This window comes from Cheilinus undulatus, linkage group 10, assembly GCF_018320785.1.
Source record: "Cheilinus undulatus linkage group 10, ASM1832078v1, whole genome shotgun sequence".
Classification (NCBI taxonomy): Eukaryota; Metazoa; Chordata; class Actinopteri; order Labriformes; family Labridae; genus Cheilinus; species Cheilinus undulatus.
In genome coordinates this window covers 28,041,277-28,056,877 of record NC_054874.1, presented here as the reverse complement: position 1 = coordinate 28,056,877, position 15,601 = coordinate 28,041,277, and the positions used below count along the sequence as shown (strand labels likewise).

The 15,601-nt window shown below is 37.9% G+C and overlaps 1 protein-coding gene across 2 annotated transcripts; it reads left to right on the top strand.

Annotated features, from left to right (window-relative positions):
- Positions 1 to 2,477: 2,477 nt before the first annotated feature.
- dele1 (DAP3 binding cell death enhancer 1) lies at positions 2,478 to 14,331 on the top strand. 2 transcript variants are annotated; one of them, XM_041798136.1, is made up of 12 exons: positions 2,478 to 2,684; positions 4,781 to 4,898; positions 5,319 to 5,421; positions 8,272 to 8,416; positions 8,574 to 8,777; positions 8,894 to 8,961; positions 9,085 to 9,178; positions 9,281 to 9,423; positions 9,519 to 9,677; positions 12,223 to 12,315; positions 13,091 to 13,250; positions 13,418 to 14,331. In XM_041798136.1, the coding sequence occupies exons 1-12, from the start codon at positions 2,654 to 2,656 to the stop codon at positions 13,672 to 13,674; spliced, it is 1,575 nt and encodes a 524-aa protein (XP_041654070.1). In that variant the 5' UTR covers positions 2,478 to 2,653; the 3' UTR covers positions 13,675 to 14,331. The 2 variants fall into 2 exon arrangements, with proteins under 2 accessions (XP_041654070.1, XP_041654069.1); XM_041798135.1 differs by having other exon boundaries at positions 4,763 to 4,898.
- Positions 14,332 to 15,601: the final 1,270 nt, after the last annotated feature.

Here is a 15,601-nt window from a genome sequence, read left to right as displayed (position 1 = left end):
GTTTTCAAATATTGCTGAGCACTTATTAAATCCCCATTCCTGATTTAAATTTCTCAAACTTTAGTGCCTGATCACAGACTGAAACATGGGCAAAAACAAACTGCTCAATTAGTCAGATCCTAAGGGACTCTGTTTCCAGCTCAGCGCTGTGTTTTCCATATTGGCCTAACTAATTTGGCCCCCGGCGAATCAGCGAACATTATTTGGCAGTGCACAGATCTTACTAACATTAGAAACCACTGCAGGCGAGGCTTATTTGCCCAGCGAGGATTGTAAGTGAAAGACATGATGATTGTGTCACCATGGAAACTGGTCAAAGAGTGAATAATTCCAAGTTAAATCAGAATACAAAACAACAGATCTCCTCCCTGCAGCCCCTCGTGAAGCCCCCTGTCTGACAGGAGGAGTGTGTGTTTCCAGTAAGAGCCGGTGCATGCGTCACTCTTTGATCTGCAGGCTGAGGAAACAAAAGCCAGACCATCCTGCAGAGTGACTGATGAGCTCTGGACTTTACTAAATCAACTCCTGAATCCAGGACTGAGCGCTTTGTGCATCCTGATGGACGGAGAGAAACTTTCTTCACTTTTTTGGTTATATTCATCTTACAACACCAATCATTTGACATTTACACATGAATTAGAAACCTGAACTAAATGTTACAAATATCCTCTGCTCTTAGAGAATTCATGTATTTTAAAGAACGTGCTGCAGAATCAAAACGAAGGATTCACTGGGAAAAAGAACTGTGGTTAATTTTGGATTAGAAACCTCATAATAAATCCTGCTGGTTTTTGTGCCTTTTTTATGAGATACTAGCATTTTAAACAACATTTCTTCCCTCTGTGATCTTAATTTTTAAAAAGGATTGATTTAAGAAAGAAGAAATTCAATAACCCTAAAAGTATTCATGTGTTGCAGTGTCTAAAACTTTTAATTGTGATATGTGATCTGTTGTATCGTAGATGCTTTCTTTTATTTGGACTTTTTGACACTCATGCTTATGGTACTAGTATTAAATGCATCTCCTTCCTGCAATGTAAAGCGTCATTTCATTCTCACAACAAATTTTTTTTTATGTTGGCTGGTGCTTCACTCCACTGTCATGTCCCACTAGACATGACACAAGACTGCCTGTAAGGGGGGGGGGGGGCTCAGTGGAGGTCATGAAAAATATGGTGTATTGTAAAGTGAAGCTGTGATAAGCATATTTTATGTTTATGTTTATCCTTAATAATAACCACTCTTATTACAGTGGCAAAATAGGTGCAAAGCAGAAAGTGTGTGGACAAATGGTAAAAAATTGGATTTAAGGGAAAAATAGAAATAGGGGAAAAATGGTTAAAAAAAAAAAAGACACTAAAAAAAAAAAGCAATCTGGAGATAAAAGTGTGAAAAAGAAGTCACAAAACTTGGTGGCAAAACATTGAAAAAGAGTGGCATTAATAGGCATGAAGTGGCAAAAAGAGTGATCAACAGCAAAACTGTTTAATTGCTGCAAAACAGAGGCGAAAATGGACATAAAGGAGCAAAACAGTGGCTGAATTGTGGCTAAACGTGGCAAAGCAGTGGCAAAATGGATTTAAAGAAGAAAAAATGTGGCAAGAAAGGATTTTGCAAAATGTGTGGAAAGGGGTTAAAAAGTAGCACCATGAATGAATAATGTGAACAACCAAGTAATAGTTTGATACAATTTCAGCTCAAAAATCAAGTGACTGTTAGCCAGGACATTAGCACTTATACTTCAGATACAACACACATGCATGCATGTTTTTCAGGGGCCCGGCCCTGTGGGCAGACAAAATTTATTCACATATTTTTGTATGACCTAGATAAAAGGTTCCACAAATTTATAATTCATGCATAATCTTCACTGCACATAAAAACTATGAAATTAATTAAATTACAAACATATTTTAATGCCAACCCACCCCCAACCCCCATGTCCCAGGCCAAGGTAATGGATATAACTGTGTCTAAATTAAATCTAAAACTAAATTGTTCAAAATTAAATCTACGCCCATCAATTTATATGTTAATATGCTTTTTATATAAAATGCATGTTGTAATAAAATATGATAGGTTGTTGGCCTGGCAGCAACGTTAAATTTCAAAAGATTGAATTACCATGACTCATATTATTTTTCCTTTATTAATTATCATTTTTATCATTTATTTGATCTATGTTATGTTATTTTAGTTTTTTATTGTTTTTTATTTTGTATAATCACGGCTTTAAAATTTATTTTCATATTGATATCTAATGTTATTTATGTGTTTTTATTATTTTGTATTTTGATATTTTGGTAATTTAATTTAATTTACCTGTTTACAAACTGAAATCACGAACACATTGCAGCCATCTCATCCCTGCAGTTCCTCCGTCTGCTTGTTATTCTGAATAAAACCACACGGGGGCGCTGCCAAGCGTTTGCGGCCCTCCTCAAACTTCCTTAGTTGCATCACTTAAAACACTTCCGGTCTGGTGTTTTGCCGACACAACTCGTGACAGTCTCTATTTACCACAAGCCAAACCTCAAAGAGAAAAACGGACTCGGCTGTTGTTCATGGGGCCTGAAGACCTCGTGAAGAAGCTGAACATGCCTTTTCGGAGACAACCGTTCCGTTAAATCTCCTGTGAAGAAGAAGCGTCATCATGTGGAGAGTTCACGGTTTCGTCGGGAGAGGTGAGGCTAATGTCACTAGAACTGGAGACTGTCCCCGACAGTGCTTTTTTTCACAGAGGTTAAGGATTAACAGGTGTCGAGTTCAGTGACAGGACACGCTGCATAGTGTTTTGCATATTCAAGCTAAGTCATGGGAAAAATATTTATCTTCACGTTATATAACGCAGTCTGTGCTGCCATCGTAAACCGGTTTATTGTGGTCCCTGCCGGTAAGGTTGCTCCTGTTAAGACGTTTCCATCCATGGTATACAAAAAGCACGCTTGCACAAGCACACAACCTGACTTGCGTGAAACACTTGCACACATGCTATTCTGGGTGTATAAAATAATCTACTGTACGCCATTTTAATGTTAGTCTATTTGTTTGCCATTCCTTCCAACTAGTCATTGCTTTAATGTTTTAATAATGCAACATATTCCTCTGTAGTTTGGTGGTAGGGCAATTAAACACTGATTTACAAAACTCGTCTCTCCGTTTTTCTGGTCTCTCAGATGTCTTTGGGTGTGAACGTAATTGGAAACCCACAAAGTCACTGCTGTGGTGCAGAACTAAGCCTTCGTCTTTAGTAAACCCGGACAGTAGGTCTGTTTGTTACGAGATTTACACTGTAAATAAATGAGATCACAATACTTGAGTTGCAGTTTTATGCTTGCTCAGTTTTGTGCTTTGCAAGTGGTCATAATAGTTGTTCTGTAGGCCTGTTGTTAGTGTTAATTTAATCATTTGTCCAAACAGATTCTTGATTGATGCCCTCCTGCAGTACTCATAAGTCCCTAGGATTTACTGTGTTTTTCTTTAAAATAGTGCTGCAGGATTTGGTGATAATGTGTGATTATATTGGACAATAATGCTATTTGCGATTGGCTACAAAACGATAATGATATGTATGATAATTATATAATGGTATCATGAGTCGACTTGCTTGGTTGTCAAAGAAAATATTGAAAAATGCTGAAAGTCTGAAGTCTGTATTTCTCAACTCAAAATATACGAATATTAAATAGCATTAAAATACAAAACATAACATTTTTACAGTACTGTCAAAATAAGTTAATATTTTCAAAAAATAAAATCTTTTCTTTAAAAAAAAAACTTTTACAATGTACAAGAGTAACACTATTGTGAGCATTTTTGTAAACCATTTAGGCTAAGTTTTCGTAAATACCGAAATAATTGCCTTTTATGTGATTTTTTAATTTAACAGTTTGACTTTGCAATTGCGATTAGATGAATTGTGCAGTGCTTCCTTAAACATAATCTGAATTCATTAAATATGAAGTGGTTAAAGTAATGTGTTATTTAAAAAAATACCAAGTTTCTTTCAGTAAATATTACTGATTTCTTCTATATATGAATTGTTTTTTAATTGATGCAAAATTATTCTAGACACATATAGCTGCAACAATGTGAAATTTGTCTGTTTAATATTTCTCACTAAAAAAACCTCTTGAAATTAGGGATGTAAAGGTGCACGAATTCATACTCCAAGGCCTCTCAGTACAGACATATACTGGAGTAATACATGCGGAGCAAAACTCACACATTTGCAACCTAGAGGAAAGGGTATCAATATGTCAATATATCAATGAAAATAGATAACCTTGTATTTGAAAAATGTGTTTTAGTATTTTTATTCATTAAAGACTTTTCGGAAGGAGGTTTCAGCATTATTCCTAATTTTAAATATATATATTTAGCCCATTTACTTTAGTTTATTTTTTTAAAATGTAAAAAGAAAAAACATAGTAGGACTGAGAGCTTAAACTGGCAATGCTTCAATTTAGACAATGTGTTCAAGGGAAGTTTCCAAGTTCCAGTTTGAGAAAAATAAATTCTGTGTTTGGTTTTGCTTTACTTACCATACTGAAACTGTACCAAAACTTGACTTCGGTGCAGAGGTACATAAAAATATTTGTGTTTTAGCCTTAATGTAGCAGTTCTCCATCTAAAATCTACAAGAACTAAGAAGCATAATTAGTGTATGATGTGTATATGATACTCGACTTTCTCTCTCTCTAGCATCTATCAAACGCTGATCTCCGATGCATAAATTCTGCTATTTCTATTTTTTCTTTTGCCTCCCTGTGCTCCTCAGTCCTGCATCGTTGCCATGGCAGCGTCCCCCTGCGGCTAACACAGAGCCACCATGTGGAGGACGAGGTCATCAACAGTTCGACTCTCCTCTCAACGTCCCGGCACTCCTCTGACAGCAGGTACCCTCCACAACTCCTCCCTCTTTCTTTGTCCTACTCTGATGACTGAAGCTCAGACAGAAATGAACAAAGAGAAAAGTGCTGAGCATCTCAATTTAATGTATGGTTATCGTCCCTCAGAGCACTGACCAATATTTGATGAAGAAAGAGCCCCTGTTTAAAGGTCAAACCTCAGATTCTCTCTTGTTTTTTCTCTTTTTCCATCTTTGAACCCAATCTGTGCTTGAGGCACACACTCTGTGCTTCCCTTTCAGCTGGTTTCATCATCCAGCTTCAGTCTGTCGAGGAAAGAGAAACAAAAGTTAATAGCTTTAAAAATACTGTATATGTCTATGAAGCTTTAATCAAAGAGACTCTTAGTAGAAACAGGCATGTAATTGTTTTATTTTATTTTATTTAAAGCTGTTTTTCTGTCTTCAGCTCTCAGAGAGAAGAGGATGGAGAGGGGAGGAAGAAACAGAGGACCTTTCAGTTTGGTTATGCCGGGATTCCTCGTTACACAGCTCTGGATGCTGTGGGATGGGTATGTTCCTTTTTTGGAGTAGTTTCTTATTTTTACAGCATGTCCAGTTTGGCTTTTTGGACTTCATCAGTTAATCACTATGTTGAAGTTGAAAACTGCTCTCCTAGGCCTTACACCTTTGGCCTTTTTTCCTGCACAAGCATCTGGTTCATATCCTGTTTTCTGTTTAGCACAGCTGAATCTAGTGAGATAGTTGTTAGATCGATATACCATATGCTATGGGCATTAAAAAGGGAGCGGTCTTCCTGTAACATAGGAGCTGCTTACATTAATCTTAGTCACAGATTAAACAGGAGAGAGGAAAACTGCCTGAAGTTCCACTTGTTTTCCCTCGAGAAGCCCTCCTACTACTCAAGAAAGTAAGAAACACTCCACAAGAGAATAAGTGTAGTAGAGAAAATAATAAACTCTTTGCCCTGCTACTATTTGGTGGTAGCCAGGAACAGCCTTGGTAAGCCTCTCTCCCACTCTGGGTGAGGGGACGGTGTTTTAATATTGCTTTAGTAGAGAAGCAGCTTCTGGAGGACTGGCTTCACTTACCTCTCTCAAAAATCCACAGGTTAACCTTAAATCTTTGGGTTGAAACAGTTAAGACTAATTAGACCATGCTGAAAATAATCATGATAACAATCCCCAGACAAAAAAAGAGAGCAAATAGGACCGCACAGGCCCCACCCCAGTTCACCTCAGTACCAGAGCTAGATAGTAGGGGTGGGAGAAAAAATCGATACAGCATGGTATTGCGATATTTTGTCTGGTGATCAATCGTATCATCTCGTCCACCAAGTATTGATTTTTTCAAATTTTTTGCTAATATGAACTGAAGTCTATGATACTGGAAAAATAAAATCAGTTGCCTGGACAATTGTTCGTCCTTTGAGATCGGGAGAGGTGATGGTCATTGAGCAAGAAAGTTAGAACAACAAACTGGGAGCACCAGGGGAAGGACATTAGGAATGCAAGCAGGGCATGAATGAGATGGATATGACACATGAGGTTTGCAAGAAGTGCTACATGAAAACAAAATACTGCGAGAATATGACAAACATGATGGCAAGACTAATGCTAAATCAGCTGAACTGTTGAATAGTACAGATTGCAGTATATCTCAATATATGGTATTGCAATACTCACTGTTTTGCAAAATGTTTAAAACTGCAATAATATCGAATTGTGTCCCAAGTATCGTGATAATATCATATCGTGGAGCCACTAGTGATTCCCACCCCTACTAGATAGCCAGTTCTGGCTGATGGATTAAAAATGTACCAGCCACTTACCTTTTTTTTTTTGTACCCGCCACTTTATTTAAAAGAGTACAGTAAGGTAATGAGATTTAGCATAATGATGGAGGCTTTTAGTATTCAAGTTTTAAGCTGTTTGATTAATGGTAATGTTTAAGCTTTAAGAAAATAATGGGATGCTGTCTTGTTCATAAACAGAAAACAAGTTTGTTTTTTTTTATTATTTTAAGGCTGGTTAGAGTCTCCACTGCATTCAGGTCTTCAGAGGCAGATTTCACTGCAACTAAACCTCAACTGAGATGCAAGATAACCAATTAACTTTTATGAGCTTCTATTTTGTTCTCCTGTTTGTTTTTCATATGTCCTAGGAAGCCCTTGGTTATAATCAGGCTGTAAGATTAAGTCAGGACATTAGGTCGGTCATTACAAGTTTAAGACTGTGCAAAGGGTTGTTTTGTTGTCTTACAATAATGTTCTTTTCATATATCCCATGTTTAAAGACAGCAAGATGTTTCAGAACCCTGTTTATTACCTTAAATTGGACTATCTGCAGCCTGGCAAAAGGTGTAATTGAACATTTACTATGTGCAGCTTTACCCCACCATTTATCAGTCACATTCACCCCGAACTCAGCTCCCAAGCAGTTTTAGTTTTGACAAACAGATTATCTTCAAGACTCTTGAGTTTGTCACAAATTTTAGATATCAGTGATTTCTGATAAGATTGGTCAGAAAGTCATCCCATATTTTAATAGTGGGGAGGGTAGGGTAACATGGGAAAAGGGAGGATTCACTATGTCTAATTTGAAAATAGAGAATACATGGGATGTAAGTAGATTAAAATTTCAAGATTAATCTGATAACGTACCAAAGTGCTGTCCTAGCAGATGTGTCTAAAATCTTAGATGCCTTGATTCTGCCATTAGATATAGAAGGTTTTGACTAAAGGTGGGGGGAATAAATGATTATTCACTAGAGACATCAAAGATGAGGGTGACAGAAATGTAAAGTGGCATCTAAACTGCTACTAAGTCTTTAAATTAGAGCATGAATTCAAAGCATTTTGCTCAATAATCCAAAAATATGAAAATCAGAGCTTCAGCCGACTTATTACAAGAGAAAAGCTCTGAAAAACATCTCAGTACCAGAAGCTTTACAGAGTTAGGAGGAGTTACCAACAGTTTGTCATGGAGGACCATCAAGCTTTGGGTGCAACAGTTTTGATTAGTTATCCACTAGTAGACAACTGTTTTTTTTCTGTTCAGCATGAGTGACTTTAAAGTGACTCTTAAATGTGATATTTCCTGATATCTCAACACATTTGAAACAGTAAATGGCATGTCTTTGGGCTTTAGACAATGACTTTATGGCATTATCTCAAGCCTTTGAAAACACGGATCTTTTTGTACTTACTATGCACAAAGAATTATTGCATTTATGATAGAATTCTAAACCTTTCAACTCTCAACGCAGTCTAAAGGTTTTTTATCAAGACAGATTTCACTCAGAATTTACAGCCATCACATTAAACACTCAAATGCACTTAAACATGCTGTCTGATTACTCCAGCAGTAACAGTGGAACTAATGTCTCAAATGTTTCCTCAGGGAGCTGCAGCGGTTCTCTTCATGCAGATCTGCAGGAGGATCCACTCTAAGTTTTCCTCGGGCACTGAGCTGAGTCCAAGCCCTGGGTCCTTAACAGCACCCTCCAGCCTGCACAAGTGTGGCTACCGCATCCTTATGGAGACCTGTGAGTTCTGTTTGCCTTGGTTTGAAGGAACCATAGTCCCACTACATGTTAATCATAGTTATATCAAATCATAATGCCATCTCAGCCTTTGCTATTTTACAGCTTGTATGATCAGAACCCTGATGATTTGTGTTTTGCATCTGCTTGGTTTCTCTAGTGTCTAGGCGGGATGTCCTGCCCAGAGGAAGGAGAGTCTCATGCCTGCCAGAGAGACAGATTCAGGATCAGTCTGCAACTCAAAACAGCAGTAGTTCAGGAGATGCGAGTGTTTACAGCAGCAGTGAGCAGGAGCATCTGACTGCTGACTGTTCCAGCTCTGACCAACAGAGGGTGCTCTTAAACCAGGAATCTCTTACACCAGGTTTGCTATGTTCTCTAAGCTTGTTATAATTAAAATGTTAAAATATCTAACTTTTTTTTAAATTATTGGAAATGTTTTGTTTTTGATGCCCCCTGTGTTTCTGTCCTTACCCACAGAAGAACCCTGTCCTCTGCAGAATAATGCCAGGCAAAATGACACCGAGACACGAGATGCAAACGACAAGGTGACCCCACCCCCCCCACCCCACACACACACACACACACACACATTTTTACAGTGTTTTAAAAAGCAAGCAGACTTGTCATCTGATCTTTACTGTTTTTTTAATCCTTCTGTGTATTTCCAGGCAGTGTTGTCTGATGAGGAGAAGCTGACAGGAGCAGCACTGAACTTCAGACATGTAGGAGACACCAGTATTCCTGTCATCCTAAACATCATGGGTAATAATGAATGAAGAGTGCATGTTGTATGTTCTCCCTTTTTACTTATAAAAGAATGTGAAAGATGAGTATTTACTGTCTTCATCTCTTCCTTGGTGGCAGGTCTAGAGAGCGCCAAAAGTGGCAACTACGAACAAGCTTTCATATGTTTTTTGGCTGCTGCTCGACACGGTTACAACAAGGCCCAGTTCAACACAGGTGTGTGTTATGAGAAAGGAAGAGGAGTCGCCAAGGACAAAGAGAAGGTGAGGATTCAGGCAGAACCTCCTGTAAGACTGCAAATCCTTCTCCTGTATCAGAAATCAGTCTGCCAATGATTCTCTTGTGTTTTCTCTTTAAGGCTCTTCATTACTACCAGCAGGCTGCAGCAGGGGGTCACAAGCAGGCTCAGTACCGCTATGCAAAACTGCTCCTTACCAGCAGAGGGCACCAGAGTTTAGAGGAACTGAACAAGGCCATCAAGTTGCTGGAACAGGCTGCTGCAGACGGACTCACCAAGGTAGAAAGCATGGCAAAAGCTCAAAACCTCTTTCATCAGAATACCTTTAAATATAATAGTTTTGAACTTTTCTTTTTTTATTGCTATTTAGTCTATTTATGTTTTTAATTGAAGTTTAGTTTTTTTTTTTTTACTGCTGTTTTTTGTTTTTTTTAATGTATTTTAATTTTAAACTAGTTTTTATTGGTTTTAGTGTTCTTGTGTTTCTTAATTTTATACTAGGAGGAAGACCCAAAAGGGCAAGAAAAAGTAAATATTCAAAAATATTTTAAAATAAGCTCCTCTTCACTTTATATTTTAAAATGATAATTGTTTGACGTGTTGGTGATCGAATCAGGCAATTTCACTCGCAGACTTCAATGGCTGGGGAAGGGGGGGCAGCAGGATATACCTATGCTAATAGTAGGGCTCAAAGTCGTTGCTATCATTGGAGATATATTGTAGAAGGTAAAATAAGAACTATTCACTCATAGGTGCACATAATGTCAGTCCTGAATAAGGCCATAAGTCAGTTTCCCAGGTGCCCCCAAGTTCTAAAAAAATAAGATTATTGTTTAAGTTAAGACCCCATTTTAACTTCTACAATAAAAAAAAAAAAAGATCACCATGCCTGAGCCAAATCATAGAAGTGTTAGTCAGTTCCCCCTTGTCAAAGACTGAAACTAAGGATACTTTGTCTCTAATTTTATTTTACTTCAGCTGGTTTTGTAAGCACAGTGTAGTTTTAGTGAGTTTGGGGTTTTTTTAGCCTTGTTTTTATCTTAGTTTCAGTTAAGTAGACTGAGTTTTCTATTTTAGTTTTATTTTGTTTGTTTTTAATTAATAACAATAACATTAACTTAGGCATTGCTGGTGTTAGGCATTCATCACAATTCAGTAATCAAATTTTTTTTAAATTCATTGTAGGAAAAGCAGAACTTAACTAATGACATCACTTGTATTTAATTTTCCTTTACTGTGCATTTTGGCTCACTTTCACACTTCCATGGTTAAATGTGATATTTAAGTGAAAAGGAATGGAGAAATTATTTTCACAAAACTGTTTTCAAATGCTCATATAGATATACAAATGCATTGACATATCTTCAAATATGAAGATCAGTCTGTAAATCTGTGAAAAATTATTAATAACTGAAGTCTTGAGTGTTTTTACTCTTAGAAGTGAAATGCACTGTCATGAGTGAACACTAAGGTGGGTCTCTCGGTTGGCTTTAAGTTAACATGTGATTTCTGCTGTCCAAAGATCCAAATGTCTGTGGGAATGATGAGCCCAGGGCTCAGGCTCACAGACTTAGTGTGGCCCAGTTTTGTTCTTTTCCAGTCTCACCAGTTATTTTTTGTCATGAATAGAGGGATAATGTCAATCAAACCAGCAGCCTACAGGCAATATTTAAAAAATATTTTTTTCACGGTTTTCTTTACATGAATAATAATGAGAAAAATAGGGAGACAAGCTGTTGAAAACAAAACACAAGCACCTTAGCTTAGCGCCTTAGTGGTTAATTGTCTTAAATTTTGGAGAAATGTCAATCAAACCAGCATCACTCAAGGTCTTTTTATCATATAATTTTTAACTGTTTAAGCATTTAAGCAAGCATGTGACCCTATGAGGGAAGAAGCTGTTGGAAATATGACTAGCCAGGGCGCCTGTAGTCATTGACACCCCTGTCATGGGGATGATTCCCAGTTGCGGTGCTTGCTTGGTGCACATCTTCCACCACTCTCTCTGCCTCCTGCTGTATTCCTGTCTCTCTTTGACCATCCTTTCTAATAAAAGCAAAAAGCCGAAAAAATAACCCTTCAAAAAGACGTGTTTTCAGCAAAAAGCTCAAAAAATCTTAAATATCAGTTTAATTTGAAATCAATGAAAATGAGAGAGAGTACCTCTATACCTTATTTTGTCCTGACTGATAAAAAGCTTTCCAACAACATAGTATCATTTCATGATACTGGCTGAAATGTTTTCATTAGAGCGTTTTTAGCCTTGTATTTAGCATTGTGGCATTTTGGTGACATCTCTAAATACATCAACACCTACCGTATGTGTTTGCCTATCATCCCTGTCAGTTTTCTGCTGATAATTTCTGGATTGTGATTCACATAGAAAAGTCTACAGGCAGCCTCTAAAATGCCAAAGTTTTCACAGTTTTCTAAAGAAAGAAGTGGCAAATTAAAATGTAAAAACAAACAAAAAAATAGTGCCCACAAAGAGGAAGCTCTTTGTTAATTATTTCTGTAGACTGATTAGTTTATAGAGAAATCTTTCAAGCTCTTATTTCTTGGTTGTAATTATCTGGGATTTAACAAACCCATGTTTTATTTTCAAACATGATCATGCACAACAAAGAATAAATGTTAAAACTGGAAATGAAAAAGGACTGTGAAGCCTCAGAAAGCATGAAACTGTGCTACAACAAATAAAGTCTGTATTGCTGTTTGCCATGTTGGACTGCTGTGGATGTGTAAAGAATCCACAGCTATCATCTGAAGCTGCTGTTTGTTTTACTCAGAATTAAACAAACTTGCTGTGTCTCTCCCTCTTCAGGCTCAAATCTGCTTGGCCTCCGTTTACTCTCAGGAGCCTGTAAGAGACGGGAGCAAGTCTGTGCAGTACCTGAAGATGGCAGCAGAGAGTGGGGTGAGTGTCTTTCTAGATGCTTCGAGGGTTCATCCTCAGCTTCATCGGTTTTCTTTCCCCTCCCAGTGTAATGCCTCAGTCACTCTGCATTAGGAGACAGAGAACCCCATCTATCCCTGTTTCTAGATTTATAAAACAATCAGTTACTCTGGTGTCAATGTAGGACCATATTCCCCTTTGCTGCATATCACATTGTGATCTAGAGCCTTTGCTAAATGTCTCAGAGCTATTGTGACTTCCTTTGATTTTAATAATAAATGTCCAATTTTCTGTCCTTTCATTTACATCTGGGGACATTAAAGCTCCTGCATGGAGTTTTTAGCTGGCTGTAAATCACACAGACATTGATACTGATGCCCTTATATGATTAACAACAGCAAACAAAAAAATCAGCGTAGGGTTGATGATTTCTGTTGAGTTGTTTTTGATGCCTAAATCTGCTGCTGGGGGTTGGTGTTAGATGAGAAGATAAGCATCTATGCAGAAAAAAAAAACTTTGTATGCCATTCACACACAAAAAAAAAAAAACAATAAATATATGATATGACTTTCTGTTGAAAGAATTTAGGAAAAGGGAGTTAAACACTACTTATCACATGTACAGGACATCAACAGGAAAGCAGAAAGTGCAGCGCTTTGTCCACAGGGGGTGCCAGACCTTATAAAACCAAAAGTTTCAGCGAGGCTTTAAGCTGCAGCCACAAGGGCTTATATTTTGTAAATTTTGAATATAGTTTTAGAAAAAAAATCTGCTAACTTCTGTTCATGTGTGCAGGACAACAATGCCCTGCTCCTCCTTGGTCAGTGTTTTGAGAGTGGCTTTGGGGTGCAGCAAAATCTGAAGACAGCGGTGGAATACTACAAGCGAGCAGCTCGAGCGGGCAACAAGCAGGCTAAGAGCATACTGACATCTCCTACTGACACAGAGAGTAAGGGTAAGCACACATGCTCTGATGGAGAGAATCACATTTGTATTAGTCATTGCATTTTGATGCATTTGTTCACGGTGACACTTCATGTGGTGAGCCCCTAATGAGCCAAGACAGCAACGATTATATCTGTGGGAATGAGTAATTTACTTCTCTGTCTCTCTCCTCTGCAGCAGAAGATGTGGTGTTGCGCTCCATCCGCTCAGCTCCATGTTTCTCTGTGACAGATCATCGACTGCAGAAGCCTCTTGCTGCTCTAGCCAGTTGTGCTTCCCTCTCTACCCGTCACACAGTTGCTGCTTCTGTCCTGCCTCACTCCTGGAGCACTGGGAGTCTTTGTGCCCCCACAGCGTTTTCCACCACGACTCTACACCTTCACACTAACAGCAGTGTGGGAGGGGCCTGCCAGTGGACTGTAGGGATAGGATAGTGCTCTCTTGAGTGAGAGGGTCAGACTAAGGAATGTATTTTGATAGTGTTTATGTGAAGTTCTGAGAGGAGAAAGGTCAAAGAGGATGTTTACAACTTGCATTAACATCCATCCTGGGTGATCTGATTGAAAGCAGATAGCACTTATTAGTGGGCATTTACTTTTTGTATTTTTAATGCATCTTCATTAAGCCCTGGAGATCAGAGCTAACTTCCATGCCTAAACATGCAGTCAGCACCTACCTGTTTGAAAAGACTAAATGCATCATCATTTACACCCAGAGCAAGGTGTTCCTCCTGTTGAGTGGCATTGTCTTGCCCAGGACACGAGTGTACCAGGCTAATTTGGTTAAATAAATGGGTGCAAGACCGTCTCCAATCAATCAAATCTCAGTCCATCCACAGAACACATTGAGGTGTTAGCATTAAGGCTTACGTCTTGTTATCAGATCACTCTTGAAGGGTCTTCATGCAGGGTGTAAACAGCCTTAGAGATGTGTATATGATGTGAAATGTGGATTAGAGTAGATTTTATATGTTGCCTGTGCCTGACTGTGAGTGTAGAACTGAATATGTTGTTCATTTTTATGTCTGAAAGAGTTGTTGGATTCAAATTCATATTATTTCAAGGTAATACAACCTAAGCTTTTCTGTTTTATACTCTACATTGCATCTCCTTTTGTTATAATGTGATCTTGGTGCCTTTTAGATGTGGCAGACATCTCAGGGGGCTGCTTATTTCTTTTTCCTACCAAGATGGGATCATGGTAAATGTGGCAAGAAGTGTCCAATACTGCTCTACTTTAGTGTCTTAATTAACCTTCAGTCATACTGTTTCTTCATAGTTAAGTGCATAAGTCATCTTAACTCAGTATCTTCAGAGGATAGAGGAAAAATGACTGTTTTCTGAAGGTTTGGCCTGTTGATTACAGCTACCAAAGAGAAATATGCACTAAGAGGAGGATGTTCTGCTGCTTAACGCACAAACTGAGTAAAAAAATTAAAAAGAATAAACCTACATAATACAAAAATCTACATAATAGACATAACGTTACTTTGAAATCTCTGTAAATGTTCACTGAGGAAGAATAAAAGCTTTAAAGGCACACAAATTGTAGTGGTAAGAATTTATTGAGGAGTAGACAGTTTTCAGGTATATTCACTGATGTACTGTAGGGTATACCACACATACCCACTTATATTTCTTTCTCTATAGTGTATACCCACTTCAAAATCCTCGCCAATGCAACACAAAAAAAAATCTTAGAACGGCATTTTGTAGTTACTCCCAACACTGCTCTGGAATATGTAATAATTCACTCACAATGCATCATCTTTTAGGTTTCCAATAGTGTCACTGCATTTGCACATTGCAGAGGTACCTTACCTTTCTTGGGGTATGTGTGAAGCAGTACTGTAAAAACGTAGTTTTGTATTTTTATGCTAATAAATATTTGTAGGTTTCCACTGAGAAATGCACACCAAACTGTTGTTATTCTCTGCTAATAGACTAATGATACCTTTTTTTAAATTGCAATTGAAAATCACATAATTGTCCGGTTTAATCGCAATTGAGAATTATTATCAAATCATGCTACACTATAGTATGTGGGACAGTGGCTATGGTAGTCTTCTATGCTTTTGTTGTGAACTTTACCATGCTCCTCAAGCAGCTAAAGTGACAATGTGCAAATACTAAAAGCCATTTTAAGTGAACCAAGATGCTCTTACAAGTGTTTGTAACACAGGGAAGACATGTTGGGCTGCTTATAACGTGGGGGATGAATTAAGAGTTAACCAACTTCTGGAGGCACCACTACACTAATGGGTGTATTTGGAGGTAAACATCATCTATACGAAAGTAACTTCAGAGAGACTAGCATATTTAGTTTGGGTCAAATTCTCATACAAAATTTATGAGAATTAAC

Coding starts and splice junctions, on each gene's coding strand:
- dele1 (XM_041798135.1), top strand. CDS start 2,654: ATGTGGAGAGTTCACGGTTTCGTCGGGAGAG. Junction 2,685..4,762: donor TCACGGTTTCGTCGGGAGAG/GTGAGGCTAATG, acceptor TTTTTTCTTTTG/CCTCCCTGTGCTCCTCAGTC. Junction 4,899..5,318: donor CGGCACTCCTCTGACAGCAG/GTACCCTCCACA, acceptor TTCTGTCTTCAG/CTCTCAGAGAGAAGAGGATG.